General features: G+C 36.6%; 1 protein-coding gene across 1 annotated transcript; it reads left to right on the top strand.

Moving 5' to 3' along the window:
- The first annotated feature begins 201 nt into the window (after positions 1–201).
- LOC139874315 (F-box only protein 8-like) lies at positions 202–13,567 on the top strand. The gene is made up of 2 exons (XM_071861759.1): positions 202–995; positions 13,222–13,567. Exons 1-2 carry the CDS (start codon positions 202–204, stop codon positions 13,565–13,567), a joined length of 1,140 nt encoding a protein of 379 aa, XP_071717860.1.
- The last annotated feature ends 13,650 nt before the right edge of the window (positions 13,568–27,217 follow it).

Here is a 27,217-nt window from a genome sequence, read left to right as displayed (position 1 = left end):
ATTTGTTTCTTAATAAATTGACGAATTTTATAAAATTTGTAACTTAAATATTTAATAATTATTTAAATCATATATACTTTATATATATAGGGGTAAAACAGAGACTTTCAGTCAAATAATTGGTATAAAATTTGTGTATAAATAGATATCGATATTTAGGGTTACCTAATTACCTCTACGTACATCTGCAAAGCAAAAAAGATGGCGAAAAAGAGAAAAACGATGTCAAATTACATACCGTCGGAGATCAAAATCAAAATTTTTTGTCACCTTCCTGTTAAATCACTTATTCGATTTCGGTCTGTCTCGAAAGAATGGAAGTCTTTGATTGATAGCTCTGAATTTAATTCAGATTATATTATCCGCCAGGCACAACGAAAACGTATTCTTTTACAAAGGGTGTTGTACAAAGGCTTTGTGGATGATCATCGTGAAAGAGGAGAGTATTGTTGGATAGTTGATGATGATGATTCTTTCCCCCAACACGTGATTTCCTTGACGTATCCTCTGTCTGTTAACCGACTTCTAAATACAGATAATAATAAAAGACTTGTGGGTTACTCCCATGGCTTGCTCTGCTTTACTGGATGTTATTCAGGTGAAATTGATTCTTTTAATCGCTACGTTATTTGGAATCCTTCTATAAGAAAATCAGTATCAATTGACGCGCCTTATTATAAGAGTTTCTTTGCTGGTTTTGGGGTTTGTCCCAACTCTCTTGATCCTAAGATTGTCAGGATAAATGTTCATTATGATAATGACCATAAACAGAATGTTTGGCGAGTTGGAGTATTTGCGTTAAGTGGAGGGGTATGGAGAAGTCCCTTAACCAAACTTCCTAGTAAATGGTTTGATATCTCTTTGTTTGATCATCAAACTCCAGTTGTTTTAAATGGGTTTATTTACTGGTGTGCCTATACAAGTAGAGGTCAAGCAATCATATCGTTTAATTTGGAAAGCGAAGAATTCACAAAAATTCTTGGTCCAAATAACAGGTTCTAGGGTAGTTATTTGGACATATTACTCTATATATGTAAATGATAGAGGGTAAATGAATAGTTCCCCTCAATAGCTTCACAAACACCCCTCAAACTTTTAATATTTTCACAATTTAACCTCGCCCTTTATAACAATTAACTTTATAGCTTTTACAAATTTACCACATAATTTTCACATTTTATACTTTAACCATTACACTTCTCATTCATTATAAATCGATCCCATAATTTTTACTCTATATATCTAAATGATATAGGACAAATGAATAGTAGCCCTCAATAGCTTCACAAACACCCCTCAAACTTTTAATATTTTCACAATTTAACCTCGCCCTTTATAACAATTAACTTTATAGCTTTTACAAATTTACCACATAATTTTCACATTTTATACTTTAACCATTACACTTCTCATTCATTATAAATCGATCCCAAAATTTTTACTAACTAACAACTATTTCAAACTTTTAATATTTTCACAATTTAACCTCGCCCTTTGTAACGACCCGTCAAAATCGCTATTGACGCGACACGTTAATCATTGATTCCACAGTGAGGTTTTGACCTCTATATGATACATTTTGATAAAATATTGCATTCATTAAAATAAGTGACTTTCTAAACATAGAAAGTTATAAACATGTGGGCAAGTGCTTAAGTATAAGCAAAACCCCGAAATACATAAGTCTTTAATTTACAGGTTGACATCACAGTCCAATTATTTATTACACAACGCAGTTTTATTTTGAATGCAATAAACTTTGTACAAAGCATGAGAGACTCCATGCAGGCAACAAGCACATCACATCGGAAGCATTCTAAGGACCTGAGAATAAAACATGCTAAAAAGTTAACACGAATGTTGGTGAGTTATAGGTTTAATTGCTCGAGTCATAAACATATATAAAGATAGACCACAAGATTTCATCAAAAGTTTATCAATAGATTCTACGTAACAGAGCACCCTGGTAACTAAACTTAACGCTATAGTGATAATTACCCCATTCGTTTTAATACACGCAAACCAACGTGTCTTAAACTCAAATAACATACGTCCGTTAAAAGGCTAGCGCTCTAGCTCGGACGGGGATGTCAAGCCCTATGGATCCATATACAATTATTCGCGCCCACCAGTCCATATCCTATGTACTGGCAGCTACTAGTTACCAAAGCTAAGGAATTTTCGGTTTAACTCAGTGTAGAATTTAGTATGTACTTGTGTCTTATCGCGTTTAAAATAAATTGCATGTATTCTCAGCCCAAAAATATTTAAAGTATTTAAAAAGGGAGACTATAAACTCACAGTTCAATATTGCGATTCAATATTGTAGGCAAATTGCGTAGACGTAATGATGGTAGACGACTGTATGGTTGGCCTTGGATTCAAGAACAATACCCCGAATAATACCTAATATTTCCTTAGCTTAAAGGGGTTTGAAACCTGAATTAAAAACACCCTCGTATATACCTTATTATTATTAAACTTAAATTTAAAATTATAATTATAATATAAATATAAATATTGAGAGTTAATGTGAAAAACTTCGTCGAACAAATTGCGTATTTATATTACTTTTCGATTTACTGTAGCTCATGCGATCGCATGAGTTTTCAGTGTTTTTGCCATGCGATCGCATGGCCGCCCTTTCCGTTTTTGTTTGCTAGTTCGTCGACATTAAATAGTGTTTACTGTAGCAAATAGTGTTTACTGTAGCAAATAGTACTGTAGCAAATAGTTTTTTACTGTAGCAAATAGTGTTTACTGTAGCAACTAGTTTTTACTGTAGCAAATAGTGTTTACTGTAGCACTGTAGCAAAATACGGTTTCACTGTAGTAAATAGTGCTTTACTGTAGCAAATAGTGTTTTACTGTAGTAAAGTAATTTTTACTGTAGCAACTAGGGTTTTACTGTAGGAAAGTCGTTTTTACTTGTACATATATATATATATATATACATACATATAATTGTTCATGAATCGTTGAGAGTAGTCAAAGGTAATTGTATATATGAAACAGTTCTAAAATTTTGAGACTCAATCTAACAGACTTTGTTTAACGTGCCAAAATAATAAATCATATAGAGAATTGGTTTAAATTAGTCGAAATTTTTCGGGTCATCACAGTACCTCCCCGTTAAAGAAAATTTCGTCCCGAAATTTTGAGTAGTACCTGTTTCATGAGCGATATCAGTGAACAAATGTGGATACTTTTGCTTCATTTGATCTTCACGTTCCCAAGTAAACTCGGGTCCTCGTCTTGCATTCCAACGAACTCTAACTATCGGTATTTTGCTTTGTTTTAATTGTTTGACCTCACGGTCCATGATTTCAACAGGTTCTTCGACAAAATGGAGTTTATCATTAATTCGTATTTCGTCAAGAGGAATTACGACATCCTCTTCAGCTAAACATTTCTTCAAATTTGACACGTGAAATGTGTCGTGAACACTACTAAGTTCTTGCGGTAGCTTTAATCGATAAGCAACTGCTCCAATTCTTTCGGTGATTTCAAAGGGTCCTACGTACCTAGGACTTAGCTTTCCTCGTTTACCGAATCGTACAACGCCTTTCCAGGGTGACACTTTCAACATGACTTTGTCGCCCACTTGAAATTCTAGCGGTTTTCTTCTTACATCAGCATAACTCTTTTGGCGACTCATGGCCGTTTTCAATCGCTGTTGTATTTGAATGATCTTTTCGGTGGTTTCGTGAATAATTTCTGGTCCAGTAAGTTGTCTTTCTCCTACTTCACTCCAACAGATAGGAGATCTGCACTTTCTACCGTAAAGTGCTTCAAATGGTGCTGCGTTGATGCTCGTATGATAGCTGTTATTGTATGAAAATTCTGCCAACGGTAAGTGTCGATCCCAACTGGTTCCAAAGTCAATCACGCATGCCCGTAACATGTCTTCCAATGTTTGTATTGTTCTTTCACTTTGACCATCTGTCTGTGGGTGATAAGCGGTGCTCATATCTAATCGAGTTCCCAATGCTTTTTGTAATGATTGCCAAAAATGTGATGTGAATCGGGTGTCGCGATCAGATATGATGGAGATGGGTAGACCATGCCTGGAAACTACTTCCTTCAAATATAGGCGTGCTAATTTCTCCATACTGTCTGTCTCCTTTATTGGTAGGAAGTGAGCTGATTTAGTTAGACGATCAACTATCACCCAAATAGTATCATGACTACTTGCAGTCCTTGGCAATTTCGTAATGAAATCCATGGTTATTCTTTCCCATTTCCACTGCGGAATTTCTGGTTGTTGCAGTAATCCTGACGGCTTTTGGTGCTCAGCTTTAACCTTTGCACACGTCAAACATTTGCTTACATAAGTAGCAATTTCTGTCTTCATATTAGGCCACCAATAGAACTTCTTGATATCGTGGTACATTTTCCCATTTCCTGGGTGAATTGAGTACCTCGTTTTGTGTGCTTCATCTAGTACTAGTTGCCTTAGGTTACCATGTCTTGGTACCCATATCCTACCAGCAAAATACAGGGTTCCATCGGCTTTTACTTCAAGTTGTTTTTCTAACCCTTTGCTCATTTCACCTTTTTCATTTTCTTCTTTTAAAGTTTCTAACTGTGCTGCTTGAATTTGCTTTGTGAGATCAGTACGAATTGTAATATTCAAAGCTCGGACCCTAAGAGGTTTTACTCTTTCTTTTCGACTTAGGGCATCAGCTACAACATTAGCTTTTCCGGGGTGGTAACGGATTTCACAATCGTAATCGTTTAACAACTCTACCCAGCGACGTTGCCTCATATTGAGTTGTTTTTGATCAAAAATATGCTGAAGACTCTTATGGTCGGTGTACACTGTACACTTGGTGCCATATAGATAGTGTCTCCATATTTTGAGTGCAAAAACTACTGCTCCAAGTTCCAAATCGTGCGTCGTATAGTTCTTTTCATGAATTTTTAGTTGTCGTGAGGCATATGCGATAACTTTTGTGCGTTGCATTAACACACATCCTAAACCTTGGCGCGAAGCGTCACAATAGATCACGAAATCATCATTTCCTTCCGGTAATGACAAAATGGGTGCAGACGTTAACTTCTTCTTTAATAACTGGAATGAGGATTCCTGTTCCGTGGACCAATCATACTTCTTTCCCTTTTGAGTCAATGCAGTTAAGGGTTTGGCGATTCTAGAGAAATCTTGAATGAATCTTCGGTAGTAACCAGCAAGACCTAAGAATTGGCGGATTTGTGTTGGAGTCTTCGGTGTTTCCCATTTACTAATGGCTTCGATCTTGGCGGGGTCAACTTTAATTCCATGTTTACTGACAACATGGCCCAAAAATTGTACTTCTTGTAACCAGAAATCACACTTCGAAAATTTTGCGTACAATTCTTCTTTCTTGAGTATCTCTAGTACCAGTCTTAAGTGTTGCTCATGTTCTTCCTTGTTCTTCGAGTAAATCAATATGTCGTCGATAAAAACAATGACAAATTTGTCTAAATACGGTCTACAGATGCGATTCATTAGATCCATGAATACTGCTGGAGCATTAGTCAATCCAAAAGGCATGACTAAAAATTCATAGTGACCGTAACGGGTTCTGATCGCTGTTTTAGGAACATCTTCTTCCTTCACTCTCAGCTGATGATATCCGGAGCGTAGATCAATCTTAGAATAAACACTTGATCCTTGCAATTGATCAAACAAATCATCAATCCTCGGTAATGGGTACCGATTCTTGATCGTTAATTTATTTAATTCTCGGTAATCTATGCACATTCTCATAGATCCATCCTTCTTCTTGACGAACAGAATAGGAGCACCCCAAGGTGAAAAACTAGGACGAATAAATCCACGGTCCGATAATTCTTGCAACTGGTCTTGTAATTCTTGCATTTCTGAAGGTGCAAGTCTATATGGAGATCGGGCTACAGGTGCAGCTCCTGGTATGAGATCAATCTGGAATTCTACACATCTGTGTGGAGGTAGCCCCGGTAATTCTTCTGGAAATACTCCGGGATATTCTCTTACAACCGGCATGTCATCAATGCTTCTTTCTTCAGTATCTATCTTCTTTACGTGTGCCAGAATAGCATAACAACCTTTCCTTATAAGTTTCTGGGCCTTCATACAGCTGATAAAGTTCAGTTTTGAGTTGTTCATCTCCCCATAAATCATTAATGACGTTTCATCCTTACGAGGGATGCGGATTGCTTTCTCAGCGCAAACAACTTCCGCTCTTGTTTTGGACATCCAGTCCATGCCAACGATTACATCAAAACTTCCTAATTCTACGGGTATCAAATCAATTTTGAAGGTTTCACCAGCGAGATTCATTTCGCATCCATGGCAAATTTTATCGACTTTTATCAGTTTACCATTAGCTAATTCAATAGTATATTTATCGTCTAGAGGTAATGATGCACATTTTAGTTTAAAACTAAAGTCTTTACACATATAACTTCTATCAGCACCCGTATCAAACATAATAGAAGCTAGTTGATTATTAACGGTAAACGTACCCGTGACAAGATTAGGATCCTCACGTGCTTTACTGGCACTAACATTAAATGCCCTCCCACGTGCGGGTTCTTTGTTCTTCTCCTTATCAGGGCATTGATTTATAAAGTGACCAGACTTCCCGCATCCATAACATTTCTTGACATCGGTCAATTTTGTCTTTACTTCAGAAACGGTGGCATAACAATCTTTCGCCACATGTCCTTTCTTGTTGCACTTATCACAGACCACTTGGCAATAGTCTGCATGATGTGTGTAACACCTTTTGCAGAACGGATGAGGTCCCTTATAGTTTGGACTTGCAGTTGCCCCATCTTGTTTACCTTTAAAAGTTTCTTGTTTCTTCAGGTGAGTACTTTTGCCCTTATAGTCTTCCCATTTCCTCTTTCCTTCAGTTGTCTTGACTTCAGTAATTGGTGCCTTAATCGAACTCTCTGTGATCTGGTCCATGAGTTGGTGTGCCATTGTCATGGCTTCCTGCATCGTATTTGGTTTGGACGATGTAACATTTCCTTTGATATTGATCGATAAACCGTCAATATACATTTCTATCTTTCGTTTCTCGTTTGGCACCAATTCGGGACACAACAAGGCTAGTTCCATGAAACGCTTTTCATAGTTATTGAGATTCGCGCCGATAACCTTCAGATTACGTAACTCAGATTCCATTTTTCTGATCTCGTTTCAAGGACAGTACTCCTCGATTAGCATCTTTTTCAGTTCTTCCCAAGAGATATCATATGCCGTATCTATTCCTTCTGCTTTAGCATAATTGTTCCACCAAGTAAGTGCACCGTCTTGCAACGTACACGAAGCATACTTTGACTTGTCTCCGTTCGCACAATTACTGATTTTGAAAACGGACTCCATCTTTTCAAACCATCGGGTTAAACCGACTGGTCCCTCGGTTCCACTAAACGTCTGTGGTTTGCATCCTTGAAAAGTTTTGTATGAGCATCCGTTTCGTGAGTTTGTGTTTACGGCTGCTGCTTTGGCTGCTGCTTCGGCTGTTGCTTTTGCTGCCTCAGCTGCAGCAATTCTTTCATTCACACGTTTCTCGACTAGTTGCTCAAACTCAGCATCCGACATTTGAGACATGTTTCTTCAATAAACACAACAGATATAATTTAATCATATAGAATATTATAGGTAAAATGAGTTGTCAATAGTTAATCGTAGCATATTAATAATATGAACCGATTATTATAAAAGCCTTTTCTTCTTATTAGCATTTTATAATTATTTCTAGGGTATTACCTACCCGTTAAGTTCATACATAATAGCTAGTACAAGGAATTAACTACTAAAATCCTAATAATATTCCACTATGAAAAATTATAGCGAGTTACTACATTATTATGTAATAATAATAATAAGAAGTAGTAATAATACAAATAATCATTCCATGCATTTATTATTAATAAACCAAAATAATACAATACCATACAATACTGATATTTTACATATGCTTATTTTACATAACAAGATAGAGTAGCACACATAAGCAATAGAATAGCGCATGCAAGATTTATGGTTGCGAGGTCGTTTATTCAGAACTATCAGAAACTTCTTCCCATTTGGTTCTCTCTGCAAATTGTTTGTGTGCACATGGTCCGACAGACATTCTGGCAGTGTATTTTATTTTTGGTTGGGGTTTTGAGGTACCCGTTGCCTCAGTGGATTTAATACAATAAGGGTGGTTACAGATCGAATGGTCATGTTCCTTTTTAATAATTAAGGACATTTTATTATTGTGGTTGTTTTTATTATCCATAGCAAGTTGGAATTTCTCCTTAGTGATCTCTTTTATTTCATTAGCGAAATCCTCCTCCTTACTGATCTCGTCTGATGACGAACTGTCTGAGTCATGTGTAGGAGAATATGATGACGAACTGCGAGAATATGTACCGGTGGTCATGAACCGAAATCTGCCAGGCGTAATCGGCACAACCCGCCCATCGGCGGTATATCTGGACCAATGTCCATATTTGTTTAGAAATGGACGATCCTCGTTTACTCCAGGGATCATGGGTCCATGCCAACGATACTGTGGCTCCGGAAAACTAGAGTTGGGTGGAGCTGGAACCTCCTCTGGGTTTGCCGGGAGTTGAGATTCCCCGGCTAACACAATTTCTTCTTTAATAGGTATTGGAACGCCCTTTTCAGTTGTGGATAGAATAGATTCAGTGTCCGATTCCGAGTCGTACAAAATGATAGGATTAGAAGAAGTCATCTATCACATAATTGAAACAACAATTACGTTAGCATATAAATATATTACATATAATGTTTTTGACCAAATGATAAGTAAAAATCAGTAAAAACAAATATGGTCATAGTCCAGACTCACTAATGCATCCTAACAATTACCAGTTAAACACACTAATGTAATTTCTGGTTCCCTATGACCTCAAGCTCGGATACCAACTGTAACGACCCGTCAAAATCGCTATTGACGCGGCACGTTAATCATTGATTCCACAGTGAGGTTTTGACCTCTATATGATACGTTTTGATAAAATATTGCATTCATTAAAATAAGTGACTTTCTAAACATAGAAAGTTATAAACATGTGGGCAAGTGCTTAGGTATAAGCAAAACCCCGAAATACATAAGTCTTTAATTTACAGGTTGACATCACAGTCCAATTATTTATTACACAACGCAGTTTTATTTTGAATGCAATAAACTTTGTACAAAGCATGAGAGACTCCATGCAGGCAACAAGCACATCACAGCGGAAGCATTCTAAGGACCTGAGAATAAAACATGCTAAAAAGTCAACACGAATGTTGGTGAGTTATAGGTTTAATTGCTCGAGTCATAAACATATATAAAGATAGACCACAAGATTTCATCAAAAGTTTATCAATAGATTCTACGTAACAGAGCACCCTGGTAACTAAAATTAATGCTATAGTGATAATTACCCCATTCGTTTTAATACACGCAAACCAACGTGTCTTAAACTCAAATAACATACGTCTGTTAAAAGGCTAGCGCTCTAGCTCGGACGGGGATGTCAAGCCCTATGGATCCATATACAATTATTCGCGTCCACCAGTCCATATCCTATGTACTAGCAGCTACTAGTTACCAAAGCTAAGGGATTTTCGGTTTAACTCAGTGTAGAATTTAGTATGTACTTGTGTCTTATCGCGTTTAAAATAAATTGCATGTATTCTCAGCCCAAAAATATTTAAAGTATTTAAAAAGGGAGACTATAAACTCACAGTTCAATATTGCGATTCAATATTGTAGGCAAATTGCGTAGACGTAATGATGGTAGACGACTGTATGGTTGGCCTTGGATTCAAGAACAATACCCCGAATAATACCTAATATTTCCTTAGCTTAAAGCGGTTTGAAACCCGAATTAAAAACACCCTCGTATATACCTTATTATTATTAAACTTAAATTTAAATTTAAAATTATAATTATAATATAAATATAAATATTGAGAGTTAATGTGAAAAACTTCGTCGAACAAACTGCGTATTTATATTACTTTTCGATTTACTGTAGCTCATGCGATCGCATGAGTTTTTAGTGTTTTTGCCATGCGATCGCATGGCCGCCTTTTCCGTTTTTGTTTGCTAGTTCGCCGACATCAAATAGTGTTTACTGCAGCAAATAGTGTTTACTGCAGCAAATAGTGTTTTACTGTAGCAAATAGTGTTTACTGTAGTAAATAGTGTTACTGTAGCACTGTAGCAAAATACGGTTACACTGTAGCAAATAGTGTTTACTGTAGCAAATAGTGTTTTACTGTAGCAAAGTAATTTTTACTGTAGCAACTAGGGTTTTACTGTAGGAAAGTCGTTTTTACTTGTACATATATATATATATATATATATATATATATATATATATATATACATACATATAATTGTTCATGAATCGTTGAGAGTAGTCAAAGGTAATTGTATATATGAAACAGTTCTAAAATTTTGAGACTCAATCTAACAGACTTTGTTTAACGTGCCAAAATAATAAATCATATAGAGAATTGGTTTAAATTAGTCGAAATTTTTCGGGTCATCACAGTACCTCCCCGTTAAAGAAAATTTCGTCCCGAAATTTTGAGTAGTACCTGTTTCATGAGCGATATCAGTGAACAAATGCGGATACTTTTGCTTCATTTGATCTTCACGTTCCCAAGTAAACTCGGGTCCTCGTCTTGCATTCCAACGAACTCTAACTATCGGTATTTTGCTTTGTTTTAATTGTTTGACCTCACGGTCCATGATTTCAACAGGTTCTTCGACAAAATGGAGTTTATCATTAATTCGTATTTCGTCAAGAGGAATTACGACATCCTCTTCAGCTAAACATTTCTTCAAATTTGACACGTGAAATGTGTCGTGAACACTACTAAGTTCTTGCGGTAGCTTTAATCGATAAGTAACTGCTCCAATTCTTTCGGTGATTTCAAAGGGTCCTACGTACCTAGGACTTAGCTTTCCTCGTTTACCGAATCGTACAACGCCTTTCCAGGGTGACACTTTCAACATGACTTTGTCGCCCACTTGAAATTCTAGCGGTTTTCTTCTTACATCAGCATAACTCTTTTGGCGACTCATGGCCGTTTTCAATCGCTGTTGTATTTGAATGATCTTTTCGGTGGTTTCGTGAATAATTTCTGGTCCAGTAAGTTGTCTTTCTCCTACTTCACTCCAACAGATAGGAGATCTGCACTTTCTACCGTAAAGTGCTTCAAATGGTGCTGCGTTGATGCTCGTATGATAGCTGTTATTGTATGAAAATTCTGCCAACGGTAAGTGTCGATCCCAACTGGTTCCAAAGTCAATCACGCATGCCCGTAACATGTCTTCCAATGTTTGTATTGTTCTTTCACTTTGACCATCTGTCTGTGGGTGATAAGCGGTGCTCATATCTAATCGAGTTCCCAATGCTTTTTGTAATGATTGCCAAAAATGTGATGTGAATCGGGTGTCGCGATCAGATATGATGGAGATGGGTACACCATGCCTGGAAACTACTTCCTTCAAATATAGACGTGCTAATTTCTCCATACTGTCTGTCTCCTTTATTGGTAGGAAGTGAGCTGATTTAGTTAGACGATCAACTATCACCCAAATAGTATCATGACTACTTGCAGTCCTTGGCAATTTCGTAATGAAATCCATGGTTATTCTTTCCCATTTCCACTGCGGAATTTCTGGTTGTTGCAGTAATCCTGACGGCTTTTGGTGCTCAGCTTTAACCTTTGCACGCGTCAAACATTTGCTGTAGCAAATAGTGTTTTACTGTAGCACTGTAGCAAAATACGGTTTCACTGTAGCAAATAGTGTTTTACTGTAGCAAATAGTGTTTTACTGTAGCAAAGTAATTTTTATTGTAGAAACTAGGGTTTTACTGTAGGAAAGTCGTTTTTACTTGTACATATATATATATATATACATACATATAATTGTTCATGAATCGTTGAGAGTAGTCAAAGGTAATTGTATATATGAAACAGTTCTAAAATTTTGAGACTCAATCTAACAGACTTTGTTTAACGTGCCAAAATAATAAATCATATAGAGAATTGGTTTAAATTAGTCGAAATTTTTCGGATCATCACACCCTTTATAACAATTAACTTTATAGCTTTTACAAATTTACCACATAATTTTCACATTTTATACTTTAACCATTACACTTCTCATTCATTATAAATCGATCCCATAATTTTTACTAACTAACAACTATTTATTATTATTATTATTATTATTATTATTATTATTATTATTATTATTATTATTATTATTATTATTTCTATATATCTAAATGATAGAGGGCAAATGAATAGTAGCCCTCAATAGCTTCACAAACACCCCTCAAACTTTTAATATTTTCACAATTTAACCCCGCCCTTTATAACAATTAACTTTATAGCTTTTACAAATTTACCACATAATTTTCACATTTTATACTTTAACCATTACACTTCTCATTCATTATAAATCGATCCCATAATTTTTACTAACTAACAACTATTTATTATTATTATTATTATTATTATTATTATTATTATTATTATTATTATTATTAAATCAACCACATAATTTTTCACTTTATTATTGTTTAACTTTTTTCTTATTATAAATTAACTACGTAACTCATTATATATATATATATATATATATATATATATATATATATATATATATATATATATATATATATATATATATATATATATATATATATATATATATATATAATTCTCTACATCTCTAAAAGGCAGAGATTTTATGAATAGTTCTTCCCCATGTTTTAATCATTTATACGTCGTGCAAAAAGGTTGTATCCACAATGACACCACACTAAACATTGAGAACCATTATAAACTTTAGGGCGTCAAATGTAAATTTCTAGAGTAAAAAATGTAAACTCCATAGGGGTCTAAAGTTAAAGTTCAAGGGCCAAATCGTAACTTCTTTATTTTCCATAAAACTCCACAACAAATCCACCTAAATTTTTAACCACCTTTAAATTTTCGTACGACTTGGGATAGGTTTAACCGACATAACCATTAAACACGAAATAATTTTACGAACCAAACACATCAAATTATATTCGAAACGGAAGTCCCGACGCGGAGCGAGGGCTCCTCCACTAGTTTAGGTTAAGAGAGTCTCTTGGTGTGGTTGAAAGAGAATTAAAGGGCTCAGAAGTAGTTCACAATGTGTGGTTGATGGACAGTGTTTCAAAATCTTTCAGCAAGATATTCACTCTTAAGTTACCACATAAGGCGAAAGTAGTGGGATTCAAAGATAATGACCAACTTATAATCGAAGATAGAGGAATTCTAATCGAAAAGGAAGATGGGGATGTCAGATGCCATGATGTAAATGGGACGTGGCGAATGTGTGAATATAGACCAGAGCTTGTAGTTTATGATCCCTACTTGAAACACTCTAACAATCTTGGACTTCATGTCAGTTGTTTGTCTTTTACATCCTCCTACATTGAATCACTACTTCTGCTTGATCGATCAGACACACTAAACGATGATGAATATCATGATGCAGCGTTGACATCTACCAGCAAGGAATATATGAATTGAAGATGACCAAGTCAAATTTATATTCTTTACTTTTTGTTTTTCCTTACGTAATAAATGCATTGTTTGTCAAATGTATGATAAGACATATAGAGGGGATAAGTCACATATTGAATCAACATCTATTGAATTTATGTTCTTGTGTTTGGCTTTCAGTAGTTCATGTTAATACTTAATACACGTATTTTCTTTATCAACCGTAGGTAATGGTAGTAGTAGTAATAGATTATACACAAGAATAATCCCAAAACAACTTATTGTATTATCATATTTTTGTAAATTATATAAGAAAAGTTGTAGAGAAACAAAGATATTGGATGTACAGAGAGCGTTCACAAAGAGAATGTGGGTGCGGGTTGTGTATGTTGGAGATATGGAGATCTTTAAACAATTAGAGGGAAGATTTCAGGAAACTCACACGAAGCTTCCACGAAGTTGTTAGGAAACTCACATGTAGCTTCCACGAAGTTGTTAGGAAACTCACATGTAGCTTCCACGAAGTTGTGAGGAAATTCACATGTAGCTTCCATGAAGCTGTCAGGAAACTCACATGAAGCTTCAAGGAATTGTTTTTAGCTTACTCCTTAAACCATTCTATAAATAGACCCTCTTGTAACTCATTGTAAACACACCACAAATATTCAGTAATACATTCTCTAGTTGGTCCGTGGACTAAAGCAATCACAACGATTGCATATAACCACGTTATCTCTTGTGTCGATTTACATTTCTTGCTTTTATAATCTTTCGTTCATTAAGTGGGTTAGTAATCTTGTAGAATTACTATCGGTGAGTGATCTTGTTGAATCACTTGCGTTGTTTTGGGTCCTAATATCCTTACAGCGTATAGATAGAGTGTGAACCACATTGGGTGAGGTACGTATAGATAGAGTGTGAACCACATTGGGTGAGGTAGAGCATATGAAGCACAATATGTGTTGTTTTGGCTTTGCATATATATTGACATACTAACAAATAAGAATGAGATGTCATGTTTTGGTAGATTTAAGTTTATTTTCAATGCATTACAACCTTGATCATAAATGCATAAGTCAATTTCTCGGATATTTAGATCTAGATTAATATTGTGTAATAGTAAGTATTGCTTTTCTGAAACATTGAACTGTTAATTATCTACTAATAACGTTTATAAAATTGGACGAATAACTATTTTTGGGTCTGGTTGACCCGTTCCGGTTAGTATTTCAGGTTGACCCGTTCCGGTTTTAAATGGATTTATTTTTTGGACTGCTACAAGTAGTCGTCAAGCAATCATATCGTTTAATTTGGCAACCGAAGATGTCACAAAAATTCATTGTCTACATCTTACCTCTCCCATATCCCACTTTTGTGGGATTGAGTTTTGTTGTCGTTGTTGTGATAAGTAATCCTACGGTATTTTTGACATATTTAAGTTAAGAGAGTCTCTTAGCGTTATTCAAATAGAAATGAAAGACTCGAATGAAGTTCACAAGGTGTGGTTGATGGACGGTGTTTCAAAATCTTTTATCAAGCTATATATTCACTGTTACGTTACCGAAGAAGGCGGAGATGCAGGGGATAGTATTGAGATTCAGAGATAATGACCAAGTTATAATCGAAAAGAAAGATTGGCATTGGCATGTCAAATATGAAAGAGGGTGGCCAATCTCTGAATGTAGACCAGAGCTTGTAGCTCATGATCTAGACTCGAAACACATTAGCAAACTTGGACTTAATGTCAGTTGTTTGTCTTTTATATCCTTCTACACCGAATCACTACTTCTCCTTGATCAATCAGACACACTAAATGACAATGATGGATGTCATGACGAACGTACACACTCCAAAATTTGGTAATTAATTACAATCGTTGAAATCTAGCAGCAAGTAATATATAAATTGAAGATGACGACCAAGTCAAATTTATATTTTTACATTTTTTGTTTTTCCTTAAGTAATAAATGCATTGTCTGGGTGAGGCAGAGCATATGATAAGGAGCACACGTATGTGCTGTTTTGGCTGTCCATAAATATTGACATACAAAGAAATAGAATGACCCATCTTGTTTTGGTAGATTTAAGTTTATTTTCAATGCATTATTACAACCTTGATCATAAGTCAATTTTTCGAATACTTAGATTTATTTAGATTTAGATTAATATTGTATAACTGTAGGCGAACTATAGACCTTAGATCAAACGTATTAACCTAGATTAACGGCGGAAACGATAACTAGGGCGAGTCGAATACTTAATCAACTTTCGGGATCAATCTAACCAACAAATAGTTGATATAATCAATGCCTAGAGCTTTGTATTCGGTTGGGAATTGGTCTGGGACGATGAACACAGAGAGATACGTCGGCTAAAGGGTTTGTGGTGTGTAACCTCACAATGAACCACAAAACCCGTATATATATATATATATATATCTTCAGTGACCATCGGCCAGTGGTCTGAGACCTACGGCCGATGGTGAGAGTCCCTCGACCGATGGTCCCTACCATCGGTCGATGGTCTGAGCAGCCAACCAACTGCTCTGAACCATTTTACGACATTATACTAAGCAATTCACATACAAAGTATTAATGACAATGTTCATACATGACTGAAATACGAAATACAAAACTAATAGAACGTATTACATAATAGAACTCGGGATTATGCATCAACAAACTCCCCCTAAGACCTAGTTCTATTTCAAACATCTTCAGTCATTATATCCTTCATTCGTACGGATCGATTACCATGTTGTTCAAGTAGCACAGCTTAGCTACTTTCACATACTGTTCAGCCTGTACCTTGTTTTCACGACGATAGAGCATACGATTGTAATACAATGTAAAAATATCAGCCTCGGTACAGTTTCTTAACCAAATCGGATCCAACACACGAATGCAATCAATATCATCTTCTTTCAGCTTATCCAAAACAATCACAGCTTCTTCAGAACGATCATCATAAAACCACCATCTGAATCTCTGACTCCAATTCTGCGGCAACTTCCTTAAAGGTACCTTCTTCATAGTCTTTGCTCGCTTATACTTCACAATCCTTCGAGATTCACCAGTTCTAGGATTAACCTTGAAACTAATCCTAGGAAATTGTGGCCTAAAACCTTCCCAATTCTTTGAATTAAAAGCAATTCGAATCTTCTTCACCAGCAACGAAGATCGATCACCAAATCCACAATATAACATTCTTAACCTGGCAATCTGCATTAGCTCAAAATACGGCAGTGATTTGAATTCGTGACCATGTTTAATATAATCAACGCCAAACTCTCTCTTAATCGCAAACATGTTAAATTCTTCAATGTACGCCCAGGCAAGAATTCTTCCTTTCGCACTCTTTCTCAAATTAATCATCTTCAAATACTTTGGCTCAAGCTTCGGTTTCTCACAGTATTTTCTGATTCTCAATATATCACGCCAATCAGCTTCTAACTTCTCAACAACTTGATCATTATACTTAACCGGCAAGAAACCTTCAGGCAAAACCTCTGTCCTTTCCTTCTCTTTACACATTCTATTCAAAATCTCATCATCAGTTCTAAACAACTTCTCAAAACCCGGAAGATCTTCATTCTTATCATTTTGATATATAGGAAAATCTTCATGAGTAACATCCTCAACTAAATCATCAACATCTCGATCATCAAGATCTTCAGAAATCTCAGGCCCAAAAGAATCATCCTCTGATAGAGGATCATCGGACTGTGCGTCAGCAGCTTTAGCTTCTTCTTGCTCTAGACGCACCATTTCGTCCAGCTCAGCTCTAGTGAAGTTGTGAAGGATCTCTCCCTCTTCTAAATCATCATAAACAACAGAATGCTTGAGCTCATCCTGTTTAGAAAAGAAATCACTAAAACTATAATCAATTTTAAGAGGAATTACTGACAGTGCTGTAGCTTTGGAGGAACCAGGTGCCTCCACCATTTGATTATCAGTCTCTCCCTCAGGCAATTCGATCAAATCAAACTTTTCTTCCCAAGCTGTAACCTTTGCTAGAGCAGATTCAGCCAACTTTCTAGCTTGAGAAGCCTCTCTTTTCGCATCAGTCAATAACAACGACTGATCACCAACCTTCTTCTGAAGCAAATCAACTTGCATACTTAACCGAGTAACATCCTCGGACTTCACACGATTCTCTTCCTTCAAATTCTCAACCTTCTCATCCATTTCCTTTCTCAACCTCAGGTTGTCAACCATCGCTTGAACATATAAATCATTCAAATTCTGAAGAGTAGATGAGCTCACACCTCCTTCTCCCCCTGTACGTGATGGAGCACTAGGAATTGGAGTAGAAACCGTCTCTTGAGAAACCTGTTGAACCACGGGTGGTGACTGTTGCACCGATGGACATTGTTGTTGTTGTGAAGTTTGTTGTCCTTGAGTCTGTGGTATCGGTGTCACTGGTTGAGTTCCAGCTGAAGATCCACCAGCATCCTTATAAACCAGCTTGAACCTTCTTTTCAATTTTAGTTTCGTTGAAACCTGAGAACTCTCATCTTCAACCATTCTTCTTTTTGATCCCCTTGAAGCTTCTTCACCAACATCAGGATTAATATTACCAATCTCATCAACTAAACCTTCTGCACCTGAACCACCTGCAGCTTGAGTATTCACAGGTTGATCAACTTCTTCATCACTGTTAGCTAACTCAAAATCTGGCTCTCGATCAGATAAACTATTTTCGTTTCTCCACTTCTTTCCTGGTGGACACCGATAATCCTCTCGAGCAAGATGACACACCAGCTTGCCATCACTAGCACTTTTCTTCTGATTCAATCGGTTGAACGTAAGATCGGTCATATGTTTCAAATCAATGGCATCTTTCCTCAATCTTGGCAAATCAACAGTTTGCTGGTTGATTATAATTTGCAAGAATCTTGGATAGATCAAATATAACTTGCTTGTCACATTCTCCACCAGTAGATCAAAGATGACCCCGGAGAAATTAAAATCAGCTTTTAGAACTAAAGCAGCAAACATTCCCTGATAGATTTCACTCAGTTCATCAAACCCTCCTTGCAACGGACTTAAACACCTCAGCACAACAAGTGACAAATATCTATACGGTGGTGTGAATCCACTCCTTTTAATCGTTGCTCTCGTAATATCACCAGAATACTTGCATCTTAACACACATCCAGTAATCTTTGTCTTTGACAACTTCTTAGGCATATTCTCATCATCCTCAAACAAGAAAGTGTTTCGAATTGTATCTTCAGTAATCTGAATCTCCTAACCACAAACAGTACTCATAATTACCTTCCTGTCATCTACAGTCTCAACTCTTGCACGTTCCCAGAACTCTCTCTGATGTGAGTAATAAGCTGTACAAGGCATAGAGATAGCTGCAAATACTCTTGAACGTTTCAGAAACTCAATTACCCCCTTGTACTTACCAGCATTAGGACCTTTCTCATTAAGACATGCAGTGAGATTAGAGCCACTGTTAGCTTTCAATCCTGGAAGATCAATAGAAAACGGACCTCCCGATGACTCAGTATCGGATTCATGTGCAAGGTTTTCTGGATCAGCTTGAACACCTGACATTATGAAAATAACTGCAAACATAATTCAAATCAGTATCATAAAGACAGTATCACAGAATAATCATCACAGACGATATTACATTATAGAGACTAATAGATCAGGATCTCAGTTACACGATTACATGTCCGAATTAGAATTAATACAGACATAAAATAGCGTATTAATGCTAACAAGCTAGCATTATCAAATTACAGAACAATCTGAAAATAAACAAACACATAAACATAAATTCAGAATCATTCATCCCATAATGGAGTCCTCTGGCACTAGCTTTTCCTCATGTTGAATTACACCAAGTTTCTCAAACAAGGTGTATAGTAAAGCTGCGTATGGAAATGGTTCTTCCATATCAAGAAAATCTTTCATCACATGAATGAGGAAATGGCCCATATTCACTTGAATACCTTCCAGCAGGCAATACAAAAGCATAGCTTCAGTACCAGACAACAAATTATCTCCTTCTTTCCTAAATGTCACATTCCTTTTGATGATCCTCAAGTGTATCTCATGTTGTTGTGATACCTCGTCATCACTAATTTCAACCCTACCAACATTAACTACTTTCCCTGGCTTGCATAACCTTGCAACTATGTTAGATAGTCTGAATCTGTTGGGAATCTTTCGTATATCTTTGCTAGGATACAAAATTTTAACCCCAGTGTGCGGAACATTCAATAAGTTTGAAAATTCCTCCATAGTCCACTTAAACTGATGGTCAAATAGGCCTGAGTGCACAAACTTTTTCTTACCATCTTCTAAGGCAACATTGGCATAAAATTCCCACAGTAATTCAGGACAATAGTAATCCCCAATGTCTAAGAATGCTTGACATCCAATTTGTTCCCAAAGACTATAGGTCTGTCGAGTAGCAATGACTTTTTGTTCCACTAAAATGGGTCGTCCTCTAGCAAGAATTCTCCTACGGTCGATGTTAAACATCCATTGCCCAACAAAGGATCCACCTGACATCCTAATACAGACTACAAGCACTGGCATTAGAGAGTCATAACAGAAATTATCAAAAACCTAAAAATTCAATCAAATTAAACATAAAAAGGTTCACCATCGGTCCAATTAATGGACCATCGGTCGATGGACTGGACCATCGGTCTGATGGTCTAGACCTACGGCAGTTGGTCTATAACACATCAACAAACTGATCAACTGGAGACCTACGGCCGAGTGTAGAGACATACGGCCGAGTGTAATATACCATCGGTCGATGGTCAAAGACCATCGACCGGAGGTAGTTCATCAGACCTGTTTCATTCAATCAATCAATTCGTTCAATCTGTTGTTTCTGGTTCGATTTCTGGTCACAGTAGATACTAAATAGGCCGATTAACACATACACATCAACAATTTCAACAGATAACTAACAAAAATCACTCGATACAAAGTTCGAACTTAGAACACAAAATTAACGATTAAAAACAAATGAATACGAGTTAGATTACCTCGATTATGGCGCTGGAATCACGATAAAAAGATGTACAATTCACACGGACCAAAACTCCTTTCTTTACTACTCAAAAATTAGGGTAAAATCGATCACAAGTGCACAAAGTGACTGACCCGTTCGACTTTGGGTCTTTTTATACCCTGTCAGAGACCATCGGCCGATGGTCTAATCCTTCGGCCCGAGGGGTCGTGACACTCGGTCGAGTGTCTTTGTCCATCGGTCGGACGTAATTACAGTCGGCCGGTGGTCTGGGCTTTTGAGAAAACTTTAAATCTTAACCCTAACCATACTTCTTTTATCACATTTACTCCCCCTGGGACTTATCTCCACAGTATAAGTCAGACACGCTTTGTTCATTTAAACTCTACACACTTTAATCAAATTTAACGGAAAACATAGGATCCATTCACATTAGACCATTCCGAGAACTGAGTTGTTAAGCTTAAAAGATGTAACAGAAATGCACATGCAACTAACATATGAATGCAAACTAATTCAGATATGCATGCTCATGCAAATACACAAAGCAAATAACTTTACAAGACCCAGTGTGTCATGATTAGCAATATTATAACAGACGTAATCAGTAACATATAACCTTTTATATCTGTAGAGAATTAACTTCTAACATCAGTTTCATTAAACATTATCACTAACAGATGCAAGAGGTTATCGACATAAGAACAAGTAAAACTGCTTATCATGAATCACACTTCAAGGAGTATAGCACATATTTCTGTGAGTTGATACATCAAATTGATTAAATCTTTTGATTTGGGGATCAGAACTGAACTATATTGACATGTTATTTTACAGTCCATTACAGTATAGCACATGTTATATGTTAAAGCATATACAGAACAACTTTCAAATATATCAGTAACCATTTATCAACCTTCACCCTAGGCTTCGATGATCACGTTATATTAATTACCTTAACACTTTTCAATGTTAGACTTAGATCATGAAGTCAGTCCTCATTTGAGATCGCACGATGTTTCAGGTAGAACAATTGAGCACAAGATGTTGACGCTGTCCTCTTATCACATCAATGTACTTTCAATCTGATTGAACAGAACCATCTCACGATGTTTCTAGCAACCCTGTCAGCCATGAGCTTCAACCTTAAACTTACACTTTTCGTTTCAGATAACTTTGTGAATCTCAAAATTATTGCATACTTTCTTAAGGCGCATACCGGCCGCTATAAACCCCATACTTAAACGGAAATCGTATGATGTATGATGTTTGATGGATGGAAGTGATAAATATATTTGAGTGATGGAACGCTAAGATATCTTCCAGAAGATATTCCCTCTATCCAGGTCAACATGCACAATCCCATATCACAGATAAACGATTTAAAGGAATGATTTAAGTTCTCTATATCTGATGAATGATAAATTCTCCCCCTCGGATGTAGATAACTAAATCGTTTAAAAAGTCTCCAATTGGAATATATGCTGTCTCAGACTAAGATAACCGAGGAATCTCTGAAGTTTTGTTCAATTCTTGATCCATGATTCTCGTGCAGCTTGGTGGCGCATCAATTATTTACAACATAAATGAACAAACACAAACAAAACATAACTTGCAACATAACTTTTTTTTTTTTTTTTTTTGGATTTTCTGATGTTGCCATTTCTCCATGCTATAGTACAATGAAAATAAATAAAACAAACAAAACAAATAAATAAATACATCCATACATGATGCACTACTGTCTTTGACTTTAGTAGTAACTGTACGGAAAACCAATCTTCTGATGTTGATGTCTAGAAACCGATGACGTTGCAAAATACAAATCATTCTGTGTCTGTGATACAGGACTGCACTTCTCAACCCTTTTAGAGAAAACACCTCCCTTCGGGTACCCGATATGTATGTTGTTGAGTTTCAGTCCAAGTAATAAAGGTAAATAGAAACAAGTATACATCCTAGACAAAGTATGCTTACCTTGGGGACTCACAAAATTATCCTTTTGCTACCGAGTATAAATCGTAGTAGGGGAGACCTCAACCGTCTGTTGAGTTTCTGAACAACCATTTCTCAGTACATATTCAGTGATAAGTAGGTGACTACCCTCAACCGCTGTAAATCTTTCCATGATTTCCTCATCATGATATTTACGTTGTGTTAGTGTGATCATCTCCATCTAGAATTAGGCCAATAAAGTCTACTAACACATTATCAATCATCCTGTATTACTTGATTTATACAACTTACATGTCAGTTCAGTATTGCAATCACTTCCCCTCAAACATAATAAGCAACTCATTTTCAGGCTTTTCAATTTTTTTTTTATGGATTTTCCCTTTTTCAATTTTTATTTGTTTTTCTGTTGCAAGTTATGTTTTGTTTGTGTTTGTTCATTTATGTTGTAAATAATTGATGCGCCACCAAGCTGCACGAGAATCATGGATCAAGAATTGAACAAAGCTTCAGAGATTCCTCGGTTATCTTAGTCTGAGACAGCATATATTCCAATTGGAGACTTTTTAAACGATTTAGTTATCTACATCCGAGGGGGAGAATTTATCATTCATCAGATATAGAGAACTTAAATCATTCAGTTCACATCTCAATTAGTGAACTTTAAATCGTTTATCTGTGATATGGGATTGTCCATGTTGACCTGGATAGAGGGAATATCTTCTGGAAGATATCTTAGCGTTCCATCACTCAAATATATTTATCACTTCCATCCATCAAACTTAGAAGTAAAAGCTGTCAATGTTAACGTACGACCTGATGTGCTGTACATGTTCTGAATCTTTTCAATCTCATGGTCCCACTTTTCTAGAAGGCCATCTTTCAACACCCTGACTGCCTTATCATCAGGTACATCAATCCCATAATCCGCCATCTCTGCTACCAGTAAACGCTATCTCTCCAAAGTTTGGCCCAGTGTCTCTGAAGGAAGAGCAGCAAACACCCTCCATTCATCCTTTAACACCTTACCTTTTGTTGCCCGATAAGTAGCAGCACCCTCTGTTGCAGATTGAAGAGCCAACCAAAGAGTATACGCGGTCTTGTTACGATTTTTGAACTGCTGGAAAATGTCTTTTGACAACGCCTGCGTTAGCTGAGCATAACATCTACACTCAAGATTATATTGTTCACGCTCTGTAGGACTAAACTGTTGAGTTTCTTTGGGTTCACCATCACCTCCACAAGGCCAAACAAATGGATTCTCAATACATTCCCAAAGTCTAGAGTCAACACCATTTAAGTAAATAACGAACCTAACTTTCCAGTCCAAGAAGTCTTTAAGATTGTCAAGTCGAGGTACTTTATTTGTCGATCCAGATTCACTTTCGTTAACAGTTTCTGTAGTCCAGGTGCAATTACTAACGCGCTGTATTCATTTGTCATATGTTCATTAGTGTCAGACATTTTGACTGATTAGAATAGATTAAGATTACTTAAGTTCAATTAAAAGATTCTGTCTCAAAAGTGGATCGGCCGAAGGACTGTGACGGTCGGTCGGAGGACTGTGACAATCGGTCGGAGGACTGTGACAATCGGTCGGAGGTCTAAGACTGACGGCCGATGGTGAGAACTTAGTATCACAATCTTAGCGTAAGGACCTTCGGTCGATGAAAGAGTCAGTCGGCCGATGATAATAGACGATCGGTCGATGGACAAAAGACGAACGACCGATGGTTAAGACAAACGGTTCTAAGTTATGAAAGACTGTCCTCTGGTTCACTGATAGACGATCGGTCGATGGTGTCTGACGTACGGTCGATGGTAGTGACGAACGGTCGATGGTCTAGGACGATCGGCCGATGGTAGTTCTTACGAATCTGGGCAGAAAAAACTAGGGTTTTTCGACAAAAACTTCAATCTTGATCAAATCTGACGTTCTAGACTTAAACAAAACCGATAGAAACCTCAGAAAAACACCCTTGAACAAAAATAGACTCGAAAACACAAGATTTAAACGTAAAAATTTCAACTTTTGATTGAAAACCCGTTTAGACCAAAACCCTAAAACAAGAAAACTATAAAATCGACTCAAAAACGTTTGGATCAGCAACTCTCAGCTCTGATACCACTTTGTAGGCGAACTATAGACCTTAGATCAAACGTATTAACCTAGATTAACGGTGGAAACGATAACTAGGGCGAGTCGAATACTTAATCAACTTTCGGGATCAATCTAACCAACAAATAGTTGATATAATCAATGCCTAGAGCTTTGTATTCGGTTGGGAATTGGTCTGGGACGATGAACACAGAGAGATACGTCGGCTAAAGGGTTTGTGGTGTGTAACCTCACAATGAACCACAAAACCCGTATATATATATATATATATATATATATATATATATATATATATATATATATATATATATATATATATATATATATATATATATATATATCTTCAGTGACCATCGGCCGGTGGTCTGAGACCTACGGCCGATGGTGAGAGTCCCTCGACCGATGGTCCCTACCATCGGTCGATGGTCTGAGCAGCCAACCAACTGCTCTGAACCATTTTACGACATTATACTAAGCAATTCACATACGAAGTATTAATGACAATGTTCATACATGACTGAAATACGAAATACAAAACTAATAGAACGTATTACATAATAGAACTCGGGATTATGCATCAACAATAACAATAAGTACTGTTTTGAAATTAAAATTACTACTGGAATTCAGTTTGGCAATATACCTGCCTCTCCAGGTGTTGACGGTGGTAATGAGGGTGCTTCGAACTTGATTAAAAGTCCGGTGGAGATGGTTAGCGGCTCGGTTGTTTGTGGTGGATCGTTACCGGTCCCGGATATGTTAGATAAAGACGATGGAGCTTCGAAGGTGGTGCAGAAGAAGTTGCCTGAGTGGGATTTTGAGGGGTCACTTCAAGAATTGTTTAAAGAAGTCAGGGATGATGTTGGGGTTCGGTTTCATGCTCCTTCAGTCGATTTTAAGAAGGGAGCTTCGGTGCATCGGGCTGTAAAGAATGGTGTGAGTTTTAAGAAGAGTATGAAGACGGTAGAGGATGGTAATGTGGATGGCAACGTGGAGGGTATTCAGGATATGGCTAATAAGAAGTTGGTTATTAAGAACAAGAAGGTGATGCATTGTGATGAAGATGGAGTGAGGTTATGTGTTGAAGGTGTTGGTGGGTTAAAGAAGAAGGAATTGGTGGTAAGAGACGAAGACAATGCGGGCACTACTTTGGACGGTAATAAAAAAAGTTTTTTTCAGGAGTTTAGGAATGATCCCCTCTTCCCATCGTGCGAAGGTAAACGTATATGTAGCGGGTCGACAAACGTTATTTCTTATAATTTCCCTTCTCGGAGCGGCAAAGGAGTCCATATTGACAAAGTTTTGGGGAGGACATCGCGGCCGGATAAGAGGAATGGCAAGGGTGTATCCTAGTTATCTAGTTTTTTTTTTTTTTTTTTTTTTAGATTTGTTATGTTTGCCTTGTTAGTGTAATTTGTCTTGGTAGTATTGTGAGTTTGGTTTTGGTTGTCTTGTTTTTGACTAGGTTCTTTGGGTTGTAGTTGCTCTCGTGATGGTTCGGATAGAGTTAGCGGTTTTTAGGTATCTTAGTCGGTTTACTCTTGTCGAGCCATTTATGGTCGTCGTTTCTTTGTATCGTTTTCTTGGATCCTTCATTTATTGATGAAGGTATCTTTGTTATAGTATTCGTTATTTTGGCAAAAAAAAAGTAAGTATTGTTTTTTCCGAAACATCGAATTGTTTACTATTTACTAATAGCGTTTATAATATTGGACAAATAAGTATTTTGGGCTCAGGTTAACCCGTTTCGGTTAGTATTTCGAATCGTCATTTTTATTAATTGATGAGGATGAAGATCTCTAGTCTAGAAACACGGAACATGATTTTGTTAGTGGTGTGAATGGGGATGTTTCGAGCTTGGGCATGCCGATTTAAGCTTGGCCATCAATTTCAACTTGACCACTAAGTTAACTTTGGTCACCAAATTAAGCTCGGTCACAAGTAAAGTTTGACCACCAAGTAAAGTTTGGCCACGAAATTCAACTTGGCCACTAAGGGCCTATTTACTTTTTTTGTTATTAAGTTTTTTATGAGTATAGTTGGCTATATGGATATTGAAGGACGTATAGAATATGTTATGAGCAAATTATTGTCGTTTCTTTTTATGCTTACTAATTTGTCTTAATGTTAACAATGGACTATTTTTCCCTCTATATAAATAATTGAGATCAACTCTAGAATCATCGATGAACTTTTCAAGTTTCCAATGTTTTGTTTTTGTGATTATCTCTCAAATAGGCAAGTGTCTCCCACTCTCCCTTTATATGTATTTTTTTTATATACAATATAAATATACAAGAAGATATTAAAAAACTCCAAATCTTTCTTCACATCCAAAAAGGCGAAAACTCAAAGTGGGTTCTTCAAGAAATTTTTTCAAACCCAGAAAATACTATCATCAAAATAATCATCGATATTTTTTTTTTATGATAACAAAAAACCCAATTTAAGGGAGTAACAAAGGATCTACGCTTCTTTTTATTTGGGGTACCAAAATTAGCATCTACGCTTCTTTTTTTCATTTTGTGGTGGAGGTTCTTTTTTTTCATTTTGTGGTAGAGGGTAGATCTGGTAATACTCATTAATTTCTTGGCCAT

The sequence above is a fragment of the Rutidosis leptorrhynchoides genome, chromosome 11 (assembly GCF_046630445.1).
Source record: "Rutidosis leptorrhynchoides isolate AG116_Rl617_1_P2 chromosome 11, CSIRO_AGI_Rlap_v1, whole genome shotgun sequence".
In the NCBI taxonomy this organism is placed as follows: Eukaryota; Viridiplantae; Streptophyta; class Magnoliopsida; order Asterales; family Asteraceae; genus Rutidosis; species Rutidosis leptorrhynchoides.
The sequence above is the reverse complement of the archived record's forward strand: the minus strand, read 5'-3'. Positions and strand labels throughout refer to the sequence as shown.